The 15,424-nt window shown below is 45.1% G+C and overlaps 3 protein-coding genes across 5 annotated transcripts in view; all 3 read left to right on the top strand.

The window, feature by feature from the left end:
• Nucleotides 1-806: 806 nt before the first annotated feature.
• Nucleotides 807-5,478, top strand: LOC306786640 (kelch-like protein 24). Of its 3 annotated transcripts, none has more exons than XM_079281472.1 (12): nucleotides 824-891; nucleotides 1,105-1,409; nucleotides 1,493-1,576; nucleotides 1,707-1,898; nucleotides 2,039-2,182; nucleotides 2,654-2,840; nucleotides 3,226-3,372; nucleotides 3,471-3,599; nucleotides 3,754-3,930; nucleotides 4,018-4,164; nucleotides 4,240-4,405; nucleotides 4,714-5,478. In XM_079281472.1, exons 2-12 carry the CDS (start codon nucleotides 1,125-1,127, stop codon nucleotides 4,883-4,885), a joined length of 1,830 nt encoding a protein of 609 aa, XP_079137598.1. In that variant the 5' UTR covers nucleotides 824-891; nucleotides 1,105-1,124; the 3' UTR covers nucleotides 4,886-5,478. The 3 variants fall into 3 exon arrangements, with proteins under 3 accessions (XP_079137599.1, XP_079137598.1, XP_079137597.1); XM_079281471.1 differs by having other exon boundaries at nucleotides 1,493-1,627; XM_079281473.1 differs by having other exon boundaries at nucleotides 807-891; nucleotides 1,191-1,627.
• Nucleotides 5,479-6,269: 791 nt separating this feature from the next.
• On the top strand, nucleotides 6,270-11,234 carry uqcrc2a (ubiquinol-cytochrome c reductase core protein 2a). Its single transcript, XM_079282688.1, has 14 exons — nucleotides 6,270-6,363; nucleotides 7,582-7,683; nucleotides 7,794-7,943; nucleotides 8,042-8,106; nucleotides 8,204-8,260; nucleotides 8,359-8,483; nucleotides 8,851-8,948; nucleotides 9,056-9,113; nucleotides 9,484-9,579; nucleotides 9,660-9,859; nucleotides 9,943-10,023; nucleotides 10,109-10,185; nucleotides 10,294-10,447; nucleotides 10,938-11,234. Exons 1-14 carry the CDS (start codon nucleotides 6,331-6,333, stop codon nucleotides 11,019-11,021), a joined length of 1,380 nt encoding a protein of 459 aa, XP_079138814.1. The 5' UTR covers nucleotides 6,270-6,330; the 3' UTR covers nucleotides 11,022-11,234.
• An 811-nt stretch (nucleotides 11,235-12,045) lies between these two features.
• Nucleotides 12,046-15,424, top strand: part of mosmoa (modulator of smoothened a) — a 16,110-nt gene continuing 12,731 nt past the window's right edge. Inside the window, exon 1 of the mRNA XM_079282624.1 lies at nucleotides 12,046-12,928. Coding sequence (XP_079138750.1) covers nucleotides 12,823-12,928 — 106 coding nt within the window. The 5' untranslated portion in view covers nucleotides 12,046-12,822. The remainder of the gene's footprint in view (nucleotides 12,929-15,424) is intronic.

The raw sequence follows: 15,424 nt of genomic DNA, 5'->3' as shown, positions 1-15,424 counted from the left end.
TAAAACAAAGATGATTCAGCAAAGTGTTAATCTGAACAACAATTTCTACAGCGTAAAGTTTCAAACTTCTAATCCATAGAATCCACAATAGTTTTGTATAGATACAAACAAGAGATGCTTTGATCCTTAAATGAGATAACAGTCAATGGCTGATTTTTACTAATCATTTTTGCAGTTGACAACATAATGTCAAATAAATGAAACATAACAAATATTGTCTCCAAGTCAATAAGATGTGAATGTGTCCCCTAGATTTCACTACGTTGTAGGGACATAAGTCTGGTCACACAGTCACATTGTGAGGACTCACCTTCCATTAGGGGACAACATGTTGGTCCTTACTTCAAGTGAGGAAGACACAAGAAAAGAAAGAAAAGTCATCAATTTGAACGCACATCAGCATTATGAATTGTGATGACCAGATTTGGATCTTATTCTTCTACAGTTCAAAACGAGATGCTCATTTAAGCATTAAAGATGCTGTTTAAACTAAATGAGGCATAACCAATTGGAAAAGTGTATGCATAGCCACTGCCATGTGTGTATAAGTATAAAATGAGAAAATACAAAACATATAAACAACATGTATAAAACATAATGTCAAGTGTTTCTTTAAGTTGTATACAATTGTTTTATAATCATACCTTGACGTTGAATAACTTTAATTACAACAGCGAAAACAAATCAGGACTCAATAAACGCGCAGGAGCTGAAGCGAAGCCGGAAGTACTGCGAGGTAACGTCTCTTGACCTGTGGGCGGGACTTCCGACGAGAGGCTTTAAATTGTAGTGCGTTACCGTTTTAACACAGACTCAACCGTGTGTGAGTGTGGAGAGCGCGAGCGAGAGAGAGAGTGGCGCTCGCACTGCGGTCACGAGTGTGTCCAACAGGTATGTTTACAGCCGATGAACGTTTACTCTCACCCGTCTGTACCTGATTTGTGTTTTCCCGAAACGACTGTTTACTTTGACTCGAGAGCTAACGGCTCGTTAAGCTTCATTAATGAGGTAATTAACAGTCTCAGATGGTCTCTCCGCCTTGTCGCTTCTATGGCCAAACTGGCCTAACTGTCATGTCTCGTATCCCTCCGCTTTACCTCCCAGGCTCATTATCAAAGTGAGGAATGGCTGAAATAATCGCCGTCCACGCAGGTTTGCCCTCGTCGTCCACTATGAACTTCCTCTTCCAGGAGGACCCCACCGCCACCTCCACTGCTGCTGCCGCCCCTCCGGCCTCTCTGACCGGCGAGGACTACCTGTTCGTGGAGGCCAGGCACCCCAACACAGTGCTGCAGGGCCTGAACAGCCTGCGGCTCAACAACGCCTTCTGTGATGTGACCCTGTGCTGTGGAGGACAGGAGTTCCCCTGCCATCGCATTGTGCTGGCCTCCTTCAGCTCTTACTTCCAGGTAAACAACACAGCTTCAGGAGTCCACGTGTTAAATGGATGTGGTATGAGTTGTGGTTGTTTTCCTTCTTTCGCCTCCTCCAGGCCATGTTTTCCACTGACCTGATAGAGTCCAAACAGGAGCGCGTTGCCATCAATGGAGTTGAGCCTCAGATGATTGGCATGCTGGTGAGCTACGCCTACACATCAGAGGTCTACATTTCTAAAGCAAATGTGCAGGTAAAGCTTCTGCTCTTATGCTCTTATCCTCTCTTCCCGGAGAGTACGTTCTCTGAAACTTTGCTTCATTTGGTCCCAGGCGCTGCTGGCAGCAGCTAATCTGCTGGACGTGATGGACGTGCGAGAAGCCTGCTGTCATTTCATGAAGCGTCAGATGGACGAGATGAACTGTGTGGGCATTCACTGCTTTGCCGAGGCCCATTCCTGTAAGGTGCTGGAGAAACTCAGCATGGACTACATCCACGAGCACTTCAGCAGTGTTTCTCAGCAGGTGAGAAGCTGATGGAGGATGCATGTTATGCAATGAAATGTTTGCTGCAGTGGTCAAAAAGCAATATGGATAATTCTGGACAGTTAATTACAGTTTGGTTGTCATGTGTTTTTTTTCTCTTTTTTTTTTTTGTCCACCAGGAGGAGTTCCTGTCTCTGTGTGTGGACAAACTGACAGAAATCATTGCCAGTGATTTCCTAAATGTGCCTAAAGAGGAGATGGTGTTTGAGGCTGCCATGTCGTGGTTGAATAAATGTTCCTCCCGCAGACGGAGCTTTGAAAAGGTCAGTTCACAACAAGCTCAGGTATGTCTGCTTGCATCCATTTTATAATGCGCACGGTTCTCTTCTCTCAATTTGATGCATAAGCATCTACTGCAGCAGAGTTTTGAGCGGTAGGCGTGTACCGGTATATATTTGGTGCTCAATATTTAAAAAAATGACTCAACATTTTGGGACATTATTTGTGTTCCTGCCGAGGGGAAGATGGGGACAGCTGATTAGCTTAGCACAAAATAACAGCTAGCCTGGCTCTGTCCAAAGGTAACTCCACCTACCAGCACCTCTTAAAACTCATTCATTAACACATGCGATTGCATTTGTTTAATCCATATGACAAAGTGATCGGTTGTGCTCGTCATGGGGGTTATTTACATGACCAGTAATTTCCTGAAATCTTGTCCCATCTGTGACTTTCCAACAAGAAATAATAGCAGTCACCGTGGCGGTTCATCAGATCTCTGTTGTTCCTCAAAGGTCCTCGAACACATCCGGCTGCCTCTCATCAGCCCGTACTACCTCCATGATGTGATCGAGTCTCTGGATGTGGTGAAGGAGAACCAGGGCTGCCAGAAGCTCATCTCTGAGGCGAAGGACTACATGCTGCTGAAGGACCGCCGTGGAGAGCTCTACTGCCCCAGAGCGAGGCTGCGCAGGTTCACAGGTGCTCAACATCGCATGCGTTTCCATTAAGGGTAGAGGCTGCACCTTTTGGCCATCTGTCAATCTAGTGAGTTTACTTTGGCTACACTTGGGAAATAAGCACTTTCTAGTTTTGTATTTTAGACCTCCTTTACACCTTGCATTATAATGTGTTTTAGGGTGATGGAATTACAATCAGGTAGTGCGTGACCACATGAAGGTACAGGTGTAAATGCACCAAAAACGCATTGAGGATTTTATTGTCTAAGTGACTGACAATCTACAAGATGATGAAAATAATCATAAGTTGCAGCCCTACACACACACGACTACGTTACTGGTCCAGAGCCACAGTCTGTGGTCCAAAGGCCTCGGCTCACTCCCCTCTGCTGCTGTTGCCATAACAGGGACCGCTGAAGTGATAGTGACGGTTGGCGGGGAGGACGACAAGGTGGTGCTGCGCAGCGTCGAGAGCTTCGATCCTGTGACGCACCAGTGGACGAATCTGGCCTGCCTGCCCTTCGCTGTGAGCAAACACGGGCTGGTGGTGTCAGGTGAGGAAACGTGAGCTTTGATTACATTAACACGCATTCATGACGGCGCAACAGCTACGCTCAGACAGTGACATGTTTCTTTCCATCCTCCTCTGGAGACTCCACGCTGTATTTGGCGGGAGGAGAGTTTCCCGATGGCTCGGCCAGCAGAGAGATGTGGCGCTACGACCCCTGCTTCCACTCTTGGATGGAGTCTGCTCCCATGAACGTCGCTCGTTCCGAGTTGGGTAAGGCAGTGTCCGTACGACAAACTTCTTCTGTCCTCAAGTACCTGATGTGAAAACCTACGAGTGTCTCTCTTAACTGCAGCATTATATTATGTTTTATCGGTTTATGTAGAAAGTTGTTGTCAGTGACTGGATTAATCTTCCTCACGCTCAGGCCTGGTGATGCTGGACGGCTTTGTGTATGCAGTGGGGGGGTGGGAGGGACGCTCTCGCCTGGACTCTGTGGAGTGCTACAACCCTCACAACAACTCCTGGCAGTTCACGGAGTCTGTCAAGATGGCCGTCACGAGTCCTGCCGTGGTGGCCCTGGACGGACTGCTCTATGTCACTGGTAGGAAACACGGGCTACGCACTAGGTGGTGCTTTTCATTGGATTTACAGATTTTAGTTTAGTCCGGCTGTTACTCTGGCCCTCTAGGTGGTGCAGTTCTAGAGGACGGCGACGGCACGGACCTCGCTCAGGTGTACAACCCCAAGACCACTGCATGGACGGAGGTCGCCCCTATGCAGATCGCTCGCTCGGGTTCAGCTGCTTGCACACTCAAAGGAAAGATTTATGTGATAGGTGTGTAAACGCACTTTATAGTGCTCAATAACCACTCTCATGAAATCGAGTTCAACGTCTCATTTGCCCTCCCAGGTGGATGGCATGCCTCGACAGAGAACACCGATAAGGTGGAGTGTTACAGCCCGAAGACCAATCAGTGGACCATGTGCGCCCCCATGACAGAGCGACGCTACCGGCCCGGTGCTGCCGTGGTAGATGGCAAGATCTACGTCCTGGGAGGAGAAGAAGGCTGGGACAGGTCAGGGGCCCAATCTGGGCAAACATCAGAAAAGTTGCTTGTGAATCTAATGCTCGTCAAGCAGGAACTTGTGCAGGAGCCCAAGAACTATTTTAGGGACCTACCGGCTTCCCTTTGTTTCCTCTTTTGCATCCATTCAAACATCAAAGTCATGAAACAATAAATGCAAAGAATCGTGTTTGAAATCAGACTAATTTATCTGATCTTCATGGTGCTTTTGGTTCCTGATTTAGTTTCTGTGGATTAAAAATACGATGACTGGACACATTTGCAGCCGGTCTTCTAATGATTCACCTTTTTACGTGCAGATATCACGACACTATCGAGAGGTACTGCGACGAGACGGACACGTGGGAGATCGTCGGGGAGATGCCCACCAGTCGCAGCTGGCTCAGCTGCGTGTCTCTTCAGCTGAGGAAGGACGTCCACATGAGCAGCTATCCCGGGACGCCAAACAACGACAGAGCGACGTTGTCTTAAAGAGCTCTTTCACGGTCATTCTCTGCGCCCTCAGTCGGGGACGGTGCACTACAAAGCACAGAGCTGTGGAGAACAGCCAACTGAGATTAGGCCTGGCTCAGCGCTGTTTGAGCGCTTACTGGTGACAAACGGTAGTCCGTTTTTAATCTCACTGCTTGTGGAATGAGCCTCACCTAGGGTCCCGTCTTTTTGGCGTGGTGACAAACATCGCATCAGGAATCTCAAGGAGCTGATTGACAACTCAGTGAGCAGGCTAAACTCTCTGATGGATGTTTATGGTGCTGTTTTAATGTCCGCGCACCTCAAATCTTTGAAGGGTTTCTCAGCCAACGAACTGTGAAGAAGACCTTAAAAATTGGTGAACATTTTTGCGCTGTCAAAGGATGCTTTGTGAGCCGAAGAATCTACTTGTGAATATTTTAAAAGGTCAAAGTTGTCTAAACGTGAGCAGTGTTTTTGTAATGAAACTTTGTACGTGCCGAATGATTGTCTTACACCTGTAATACGTCGAGTATATTTTTGTAACGTAATGTGGGTCATAAACTTTAGTGACTTTAAATGGAGTGGATTCTAATAAAAACATAAATTCATAACTGAGTGCTGGTGGTTTTTTCTTTTTTTCCCTATTTCACAAATTGCCTAACACAAGTAACGTCACAAATACTTGTATGGTGTAATTAAATGTAATCGAAGAGCCCTGATTTGTTAATTTTAATTGTTTAAACCCAGAAGACTAGTTTTTCTCTAAAAAAGTAAGTTAAGACTTAAAGGTTCCTTGTGAGGTTTCAGTCCACTAGTAGTGCTGCGGAGCAGTTTTTCGACTTACCCGTTTTTTTTCTTATGTATTTTCACAAACCCGTGCCTATATAGTCCTAACAACTGTTTCAGAATATTACACTGATCTACATGTGGTAAGGGCTATGATTGCAGTAATTTTCACAATAAACAAGACTTGACAAGTAAACATGTTTTTGAAAATCAGCTTTGCACGATCAAGGAAATGCATTCAACGCACTTGTTGGCGCTCAAGGAGACTCATGACTTTTATTTAACTGAATGCAAACATTTGTTTGCAAGGAAACTCCTCAGAGCACTGAAATTGAAGTACCGGTACTTTTTGATTTTGACTTGGGCAAAAGGAATTTACTCAGTAAAGACTATCTGATATGCAAAACTCTAGACATGGTAGCGGCAGAGCCCAAACGAAAATACGATAATTGAATGATGAAAAGCAGGATCGGATAGGTCGTTGGAAATATTAATTAAATGTAATTGTTACCATCTATGATTATAGACACGACCAACTTTGAAGCTGCGGTAATAGTTCATCTTGACATCCTGTCTCATCTTTGATCGGCTGCAAGATGCAGTGGATTGTGGGTAATACGTCAGTCCTCCGCCATATCTTGTCATTCTGTACCGGTCGAAGGAGAGACTCTGGAGTCATGAGAGGAATCCGGTCTCTTAACAACCTCCCCGTGAGTCTCGTGTTGTCGTGGTTTGTCTGAACTGTGACCAACTGGAGCTAAACTCCGTGGACTCTCGGTCTGCTTGTGTAGCGCGTTTAGCTCCACAGTTAGCCTGCTGGCTACTTAGCTCGCTAGGTGGCTAGCTAAATGTCTAACGTTTAGTAACACGTCCCCGAATCATTCACGAACGACACTGAATGTCAGGTACACTGCGAGGCACGCGTGCTGTAACATAGTCGATTGTCTCGCGTAAGCTTTGTCTCTCTGTGTGGTTCAGCTGGATGCAACCTGAAGGTCATCTCTGAACTCACGTAACGTTATCACGTATTTTATTAATCGAGGTTAATAACACCCTTAGTTTGGTCATAGTGTAGTGACGTCCAGATATTTAAACTTTGTTCACGGGACACGTGTACATGCGGCTTTAGTGTAACGTTTCTAAAGTTGTGCGGGTCATTTTGGGACACCCTTCTTTGCGACAGGTTGTCAGTGTCTAGAGTCGCGTGCAGTTGTTACCATTCTGTGGCTGTCAGTGTCTGTTGAGCCATCAACGGTCATTACTTATTTAAAACTGAATCGGAGTAAGTAAAACTATCAAACATAATCTGTTTCATAGATGCTTTTCTTTTTATATCATAAGTGGACTTTTTTTCACACTTTACTGACAAACTGATTATTATTCAATAATGTAAACATAGTCAATACATTGATTGACAATCCAGACAATAGGTAGTTGTTTGTTGTTGTCTCAGAATCCCTGTATGTCACAATGTCTACTTAAGACCTCTTGTGTAGTTACATCTTGTGTGTGGGTTGACACCAGGTCAATCAGAAAGTTGTCCTTCTCCTATCTGTATAAGATTTGATTGGCCGAACAAACAAGTGTTTCCTGTTGGTCACCTCGTGACCCCTCAGCTTTATATTATGTCTTGGAGGAGGTGAAGGGAACCGCTGGTAGAGTGATCTCTCACTTGTGTACTTAAAGCAGAATTAGGTAGGTGCCAGCTGCTGTTATGAAACATTATACGTCATGTTACTCTAATGTCAGCCTGCTTTAGTGACGCGCTTGCCAGACGGTACATTCTCTTCCAGTCTGCTGGTTAACTGGACACAAATGTGTGCGCTGCTTGAAGCTGCTCCGCTTTCTCCCTGGAAACACTGTCTGGTTGAGTCGAGGAACAGTGGAAGTCGCTTGTCTTTAAATTTGGTGTCTCCTCTTCCCCACAGAAACGTTGCTATGCCGCTGCCAGGAGGAGCGAAGCTCTGACCGAACCCCTCGCAGGTCGTGCGTCAGCCTCGCCTGCACCTCCCCCTCCCCAAAATGTCCAGGTGGGTGCCGCTCCTCGACTATGCAGCGGTTGCAATCAAACTGAACGTGCCTATTGATCTTTACGGTTTGATCACAAGTTTTCAGTCACATTTTCCTTTGGCTTCTTCAGGTGTCCAAGCTTCCAAGCGGTCTGGTGATCGCATCGCTGGAGAACAATTCCCCGCTGTCCAGGGTCGGCGTGTTTGTGAAAGCCGGGAGTCGGTACGAGACTGTGGAAAACCAGGGCGTCTCTCATGTGCTGCGACTGGCGGCAAACCTGGTAATTTGTGAACGAGTCGCCTCTTCTCTGCTCACCGTTTGGGGGGGACAGTTGACTCTCGTTTTGTTTGGCTTAACAACTTTTTGTTTGTTTCGTAGACCACTAAAGGTGCGTCTGCCTTCAAGATCTGTCGCGGTGTAGAAGCACTGGGGGGCAGCCTGAGGTCAGTGACACGCGTGCATTTCCCGCTATAAATACACACCAGTGTAACCGTAGCCCACTACGTTGAACCAACTGTGTGGTCGTCTGTGTACCCCCAGTGTGACGTCATCAAGGGAGACCACCGTCTACACTGCGGACTGCTTGAGAGATCACCTGTGAGTCCTTATGTCAAGTCTGTGATGTTGTTTCACTCCTGTGTCGATGCCTCAGTGCGTGTGTGTGTTAACGTTGCTTTGTCTGTTTGTGTGCGCAGAGATTCATTATTTGAGTTTTTGGTCAACGTGACCGCAGCTCAGGACTTCCGGCCGTGGGAGGTGGACGATCTGACGTCCAGGGTGAAGATCGACAAAGCTCTGGCTCAGCAGTGTCCTCGGATAGGTCGGTAACAGGAATAAACTTTAGCAAAACGTTGGCCTCGATCAACCAAACGGTATCTTAAAATCGCTGTATTGGGTTTTTCTTGCTAGCGTGTCAGCACACCTTTGTCCAGCTGAATTGGAGCAATATTGGGCCTATCTGACAAACGCATGTCCATTATTTACTGGCAATCTCTTGTTTGGCCTCTTAAATCCCGAGGGAACAAAAACGGTGAGCTGAAAGCTACAAGTAGACTCATAGCGGGCTGTTGATGTTCATGTTAATAATAATAATAATGCTTAAAGACCCAGTCAAAAAAATGTCAGACGTCAAACTTTACTGGTGCACGCTTCATGTAATTTTGGGCGTTTTCTGTTTTCTTTCGCAGGTGTAATTGAGAAGTTGCATGAAGCAGCGTACAAGAACGCCCTGTCCAACTCTCTGTACTGCCCAGACTACATGGTCGGCCGTGTCTCCTCTACGCAGGTATGAATCTTTAGTTAGCGGGACGTCCTAACGTAGCCTTTTCATTCTTCGTTAGTGCGTACGCAGCTCATACACACCTCTCCTCCTTCTTTATCGTCTTCTTGTAGCTGCAGACATTTGTTGAGGACAATTTCGCCACCGGCAGAATGGCTCTTGTAGGACTAGGTGAGTGTCCGCTGGTGCTGTCTAGTCGGACTGCGTCGTTTGTTTTGTCACTGCTGCTTTCCAAACACGTCAGGTTTTGGTTACGAACGTTTAGTCGGCATTGTGAAGTCATAGTAGTCCCGCTGATGTGAAATGTCATCAGGCCTCTGTCCAAACACAGAGAGGTAGTATGTCAACACAAAAGGCAAGCGGTGACACTAATGTGGATTTGTTTTGTCGAAAGGCCGACTCAGCCCGCAAGCAAACGCTTCAAGTGTCGGCATGCCTGCGTGACGGCACATGTTGCTTTTCTGGATGTTCCTATCCTGGGAATTAGTGCCGTGTTTCAGTTCAGTTGTATGTTAATGTTTCAACTGATCCGTGCGTCCAGGTGTGAAGCACTCGGTCTTGAGGCAGATGGGCGAGGGGCTCCTGAGTGTCCGCAGTGGGGCTGGAGCGCCTGCTGCTCAGGCCGTGTACCGCGGAGGTAAAACTCTTAACTTCAACATTGCGCCCCTTTTGAGATCTGTTGTCGTGACGCTATTGTGCGTCTGTGTTTGCGTGTAGGTGAGCTGCGGGTGCAGAGCAATGACGACCTGGTGCACGCCCTGATCACCAGTGAGGGTGGTGTGGCGGGCAGCGCAGAGGCTAATGCCTTCAGCGTGCTGCAAAGGGTCCTGGGAGCTGGGCCACATGTAAAGAGGGGCTCCAACATCACCAGCAAACTGAGCCAGGGTATCGCCAAAGCTACCACACAGCCATTTGATGTAAGTTACAAGCTGTACGGCGTTGTTTGTTTGTTGTAGGATGGTGTGTTGGAGTTTGTCTCCTAATGTCTGGTGTCTTTCAGGCCACAGCCTTCAACGCCTCTTACTCTGACTCCGGCTTGTTCGGCATCTACACCATTGCACAAGCTGGCTCTGCAGGAGAGGTGATTTCTGAATTCACTCCTTTTTAAAGAAATATCAAACGAATGAAACTGCATCTAAAATAGCTTGTTGCCGTCCTGTGTGCAGGTGATCAATGCTGCCATCGCTCAAGTGAGAGATGTGGCTGAGGGGAATGTATCGGAGGCAGACATCACCAGAGCAAAGTGAGTTCAACGAGTGACGCTGGACATGGAGGTGAAGCAGCCGTGCACCATAATAATAACGTGTTGTTGACTCTGGTGTGTGTGTGTGTGTTTGGCTTCTCTGCCTAGGAACCAGGTGAAATCCGAGTACCTGATGTCAATGGAAAGCTCTGACGGTCTGTTGGAGGAGATCGGAGCTCAGGCTCTGGCCACTGCAGCGTACCAGCTCCCTGATGCTGTCCTCCAGGCTGTAGATGCCGTCAGCCACGACGCTGTGGTCGCGGTGAGTGTCTCTACTGCTGCTTCTATCTTCAACCAAATCACAGACATTAAGCGACTAGCTGGTGAACATAGTGGAGCATTAAGCAGCTAAAGAAACGGATATTTCCCTGTAGGAGTTGGTGGAGACCAAAATGAACGCACGTGGGAGAAGTTTGCCGTCAGGGTTTTCTGCCAGAAAGGTTTTATTTTAACCCAAAACATGACCTTTTCTTAAATCTAATCAAGTTGGTTTGTTGCATAAACCCAAGTTAATATAAAGGAGATTTCTGACAGAAAGCCCTGAAGGAAAACTTCTCCCATGTGTGTCTTTTATTTCACTTTTAGTACAGATTATGTGTGTAAAATAGAGATAATCAGCACATAATTCCTTATGTGCTGTATTTAATGACAGTAAATGGAGTTGTGTACTGTTTGAGTTGTATCACAACACAGGAACTAACTAAGCACTAAATAACACATTTAAAAACAATCTTTTTTCTTCTTCTTTACAGGCTGCAAAATCCTTTGTGGATGGCAAGAAGACCATGGCAGCTAGTGGACAGCTGGTGAATACACCGTTTGTGGACGAAGTATGAAGATAAAAGTCTAAGAACGGTTTATTTTAACTCGGGCATGTTGTGCCTGGCTTCTTCCAAAGCCTCCTGCGGCAATTCATTTGATGTCCCCAATCATTTGTAGTCTGTCCTGTAAGCACCAACGGAGAGCCAGGGAATCAAAATGCAATTTCTCTTTTTGTTTTTTTTGTCAATTTAACTGTATATCTATGTAAATTAAAGACAGTAATAACTGCTGGTTGTTGCTTGGATTTGTATTTCGGAATGAATCCAGGTGTGCTGCAGGTTTTCATTGCTGTATAAAGGGTGAGGGTCATCTGGTGGTTTTAAAAAAGCTGTTCAGGCAGCAGCTATTTTTAGCATTTAATAGATGTTGTTCTACCCATTCACCACTACGGGGAGCCAAAAAACAAACACGCAGGATTGAAAGTTGCCAATGTCACACATTCTATTGTTTTTGCATGTGGAATTAGTATTGAGTATACTTTAAGTAAGAAGCAATACCAGCTAAATGTAAACTAACGATCAAAATAAAAATGCTTTACTCATAAGAATGCCTTTATGTTTTATAAGATTATTGTGAAGAAAGTACAACATTTTGAAGACGAATAGAGTTGTACTTACACACAGTACTTGCTTAAGGTGTACCCCTAACATGAATAAGCTCATGGCCTAAATGAATAGCCAGATTAATGTTTGATGGCCCTGGAGCAACAACATTGCTATACTCGTGTGATGCTCTGGCTCATTTAAACACCTTTATTTAGGAATATGCTTCATGTGAGCACCAAAAAAACACCAGAAAGATTCGATTAGATTTCGACAGGATAGTTTATATTCTGTTATCACCCTTCTTATATACAGTCCGTGGTTATCAGAGAACCCCACAAAGCAAATAGGCCGACTCAACCCAACATGAACCCCGGTTTTTGCAAAGTATCGCGAGAAGAGAACCGATTGCCCCCCTCCTCAACGTGAAGATACTGAGCTCAGTGTGTGTCGCTGCGTGGGGGGAGTTCTCCTGATGTCATTTGGCAGAGAGGGAGGCTGAGCAAACGGGTGGAAAGCACAACAATAACGTTACCGCTTGTAACCGTCCACACCGGGACTTGTGACGTCTTCTGTGGGATTTAAACATGCCGCGTTAGATATCGAAGAAGACGAGCGAGAGGAGGTGAAGCTAACGGTCTGAAAGTACCAGATGCTATACCAGCGAAGAAGAAGAAGGAGAACGGGATGATGGGTTCTCGCTCTCTCTGACGGCGAACGTGAGACCTTTTGCTAGGAAACAAGGATACCACGAAGTGAAGGGAACTTTCTCCGCTTCCTCTCCACCTCCGTGTCTGTGTGTGTGACATTGTGTCTGAAATGCTAGGGCGGTCTCGGCCGTGGAGCAGCCTCTGGGCCGCAGCTCGGCTCACCGAGAGCCAGAATCTGTGAAATAGCTAAGCTAGCTTCTCTAGCTAGCCGCATCTGTGCCCGATGCTGCTGCTGCTGCTGCTGCTAAACGGATCCGAGGGACGACACAAGCGCGCGTGAGTGAGCCATTTGGTTTACCGTACTTCGACTACAAACGGGCATTTGAGATGTGATGCTTTTTGTGCCTCGTATTTGAGACTTTTTGTAGCTGGGGACTAATGAGCTAATGTTGCTGCAGAATGCCGAGCAGAACCACAGCAGCAGCAGCACCAGGCTCCCGTTGAAGGGGGCGAGGTTAGACTGATAACAGCCCCACAGAGTTTCTCCACACTAGGGGGTCACATATTGGACAACGACCCCCCCCCCCCCCCCCACGTCATTCACCGCCTCATCAGCTGGCGACATGGATAAACTCACGATCATTTCAGGGTGCCTGTTTCTGGCAGCAGATATCTTTGCAATAGCCAGCATTGCAAACCCAGACTGGATCAACACTGGCGAATCAGCAGGTAAATGAAGCCACAGCAGCTATTCACAACTACTGTTATGTTGGTTTTTAGCAGGATTTCTTGCCAGTGTCCCCCCACACACACACTGCAGGGGATGTTGGCACATCAGACAATCTCCACAACAAAGATATGCCCCATTGTGTGGAGGGTTTCATCTGCAGCAGCATCTTTCGTCCTGTTCTGTGCATATTTATGACCATTAACTTACAATTTCATCCCTGATTGAGCAGCATCATGGACCTCTGTTGCTTTTTAGGGCAGCAACTGATTGTTATTTGCACGACTCTAAATAAATGCATCTTTAAAAATGTGAAAATGACTGTCAGGTTTTCCTGGATTCCAACGTGATGTCTTCTAATCACCAGTGTACACAAAACAAAAATGATATTTAACTTGCAGTGATATAAAAGGACAAGCAGCTCATTGTGATGCTGAAACCAGAGACTGTTTGTCCTTTTGCTGAAATTTGTATTAATCAAGTCTCGGTAAATTCATTGCAGATAAGCGATCTATGAATGAATTTATCAAGCCTAAAATGGCAAACACTGGCTTGTAATTGCTGCTTAGACGGGAGGATTTGCTGCTTTTCTATGTTTTATGTCGTAAACATTTTTCGGGTTTCAACCTGGGTGAAGCAAAATAACCAATTTCTAGGATTTGACAATGTGCTCTATGGAAATGTTGTAGACTACTAGTTGATTAATGGAAAGAAAAGCAACAGATTGATCATTAGTTGCAGTCTTTTATTCTGTCAACTGACTAATTGATTCGTATCATTTTAAGCACTAAAAGTTATTGCGGTCCCGTGTTTCTCTGGTGACTTGACATTTTGAAGTGACCCACATGAGTCCAGTCAGCGCTCACTTGAGGATCCAAGGCAGGTGCTCATTTGTGGCGTCCCTGCTGATTTTTGGGACAGAAGCACACGTGCTGTGAGTCCTCGCTTTATTTGTGTCGGTCTTGGAAAAACACATTCAGGCTGTTGATGGGCAGCTGCTCCTCTTTGTTCCCTCGGCAGGATGACCGCTTAGTAACTGGGTCAGGGAGGGTCCATCGTCCACCGACACACACCCAGGCTGTATTAAGCCATCTGTACAAAAGAAAGTAATAATAGGATGCAATATGAAGCCACCATCTATATTCGATCATATCTAAAGTTAACGTACTACAGCCAAAGGTTTGTGGGTAGTTTCTCACTACTTGTACACTGCATGGACCAGAAGTTGACGTGTTGATATATTTAAACTGAGTGTGGGTGTTGCAGAGTTTCACACAGCGGCCGACTTCCACCGCTTCGCTGTCACTGTTCTCACTTCCCCTCGGCTTTCACGGCCCTCTTTGATGGTCGTGATGTAACTTCTCCTTTTATGGTTTAATGAGACACGCAGGCGATGGACTATGACTCTGTCACACTTTTGTTTCTCACCATTCTGAGAACGCACTAGCCGCTGTATTAGTTCACTATCATATATGATAGTAAAGTAAGATATGATAGTATACTAATACAGGTTTCTAATCCAGTCAATATTATGCCAGAAAGGCAGTTAGTTTGCTTGTAAAGGACATTTGGTGTAGATTTTTCCCCCTGGGCAGAAGGGTACAGGGTCTGCCCATCTTGTTATGGCAAGAGTAGCAAATTAATCTTCTAGCAGCCTATTTATATTATCTAGTAAATGTGAAAATAAATGCAGATAGTCGTGATACCGCTTCACATAAACTATATACTCTGCGTTATAGAGTTATTTGTGACAGAGCCTCGAGTGTTTAAAGGTGATTATATCTTTATGGGTTCAGTGTGCCTTCTCAACCACACATTTGTGGTTAGTTTTTGCGGTGCAGCTTTTCTTCAAGCAAAATATCAAATGGCAGAGATTAAGTTCAGTTAAGTTAATTATTTATGTTTCTCTATAATGTAGTTGTAAATCAGAGCATGTTTATTTATCGAGCACATTTCAGCAACAAAGTCATTTAAAATACTTTACATAAAACATCAAAAGCCTTTAGACAAAGTGCAAAAGAAACATTTTAAAATACATTTAAATAGAGTTGATCTCGTCATTCCAAGATAATAGAAAATAAAACAAGCTAAAATATGTTAACTCCCTGTGTTGCTGTAAACTGATAATACATGTAGAACATGTTACACTTGTAAAACATAGTTATAATAATATAAAATGTCGTCATAGTAGATATATAGTTATAATTGTTGACGACTACTGTACATTAACAAACACTTCAATGTCTCTATATCTGCTTAAAACTACGTTATTGTCATAAACCATTTATTTAATGATTATATAGTGATTATAAATGTTAAAAAGGGAATTTGTTTTCTTCAGATTGTGTTCATTTTGCATTTGCCAGCCCTGAAATATATGCTTAGAACAAAACACATTCACTCACTAATACCGTGTGTGTTCCTCGTGTACATAGGTAGGCATCATAACAAACATGTTTAGAAAAATGACTTAAAATGTCAGCTAAAATGTGCTTTCT

Source organism: Melanostigma gelatinosum (genome assembly GCF_949748355.1).
Source record: "Melanostigma gelatinosum genome assembly, chromosome: 13".
Taxonomy (NCBI): Eukaryota; Metazoa; Chordata; class Actinopteri; order Perciformes; family Zoarcidae; genus Melanostigma; species Melanostigma gelatinosum.
This window is presented reverse-complemented; position numbering and strand designations above follow the sequence as displayed.

Bases quoted from the DNA above. Each gene is read 5' to 3' on its own strand.
- LOC306786640 (XM_079281471.1), top strand. From the start codon at position 1,125: ATGGCTGAAATAATCGCCGTCCACGCAGGTTTGCCCTCGTCGTCCACT. The intron at 2,183-2,653 runs GTCAGTTCACAA...TGTTCCTCAAAG, and splicing joins GCAGACGGAGCTTTGAAAAG to GTCCTCGAACACATCCGGCT. The intron at 3,600-3,753 runs GTAAGGCAGTGT...CCTCACGCTCAG, and splicing joins CGTCGCTCGTTCCGAGTTGG to GCCTGGTGATGCTGGACGGC.
- uqcrc2a (XM_079282688.1), top strand. From the start codon at position 6,331: ATGAGAGGAATCCGGTCTCTTAACAACCTCCCC. The intron at 10,024-10,108 runs GTGATTTCTGAA...TCCTGTGTGCAG, and splicing joins AAGCTGGCTCTGCAGGAGAG to GTGATCAATGCTGCCATCGC. The intron at 10,186-10,293 runs GTGAGTTCAACG...TTCTCTGCCTAG, and splicing joins GCAGACATCACCAGAGCAAA to GAACCAGGTGAAATCCGAGT.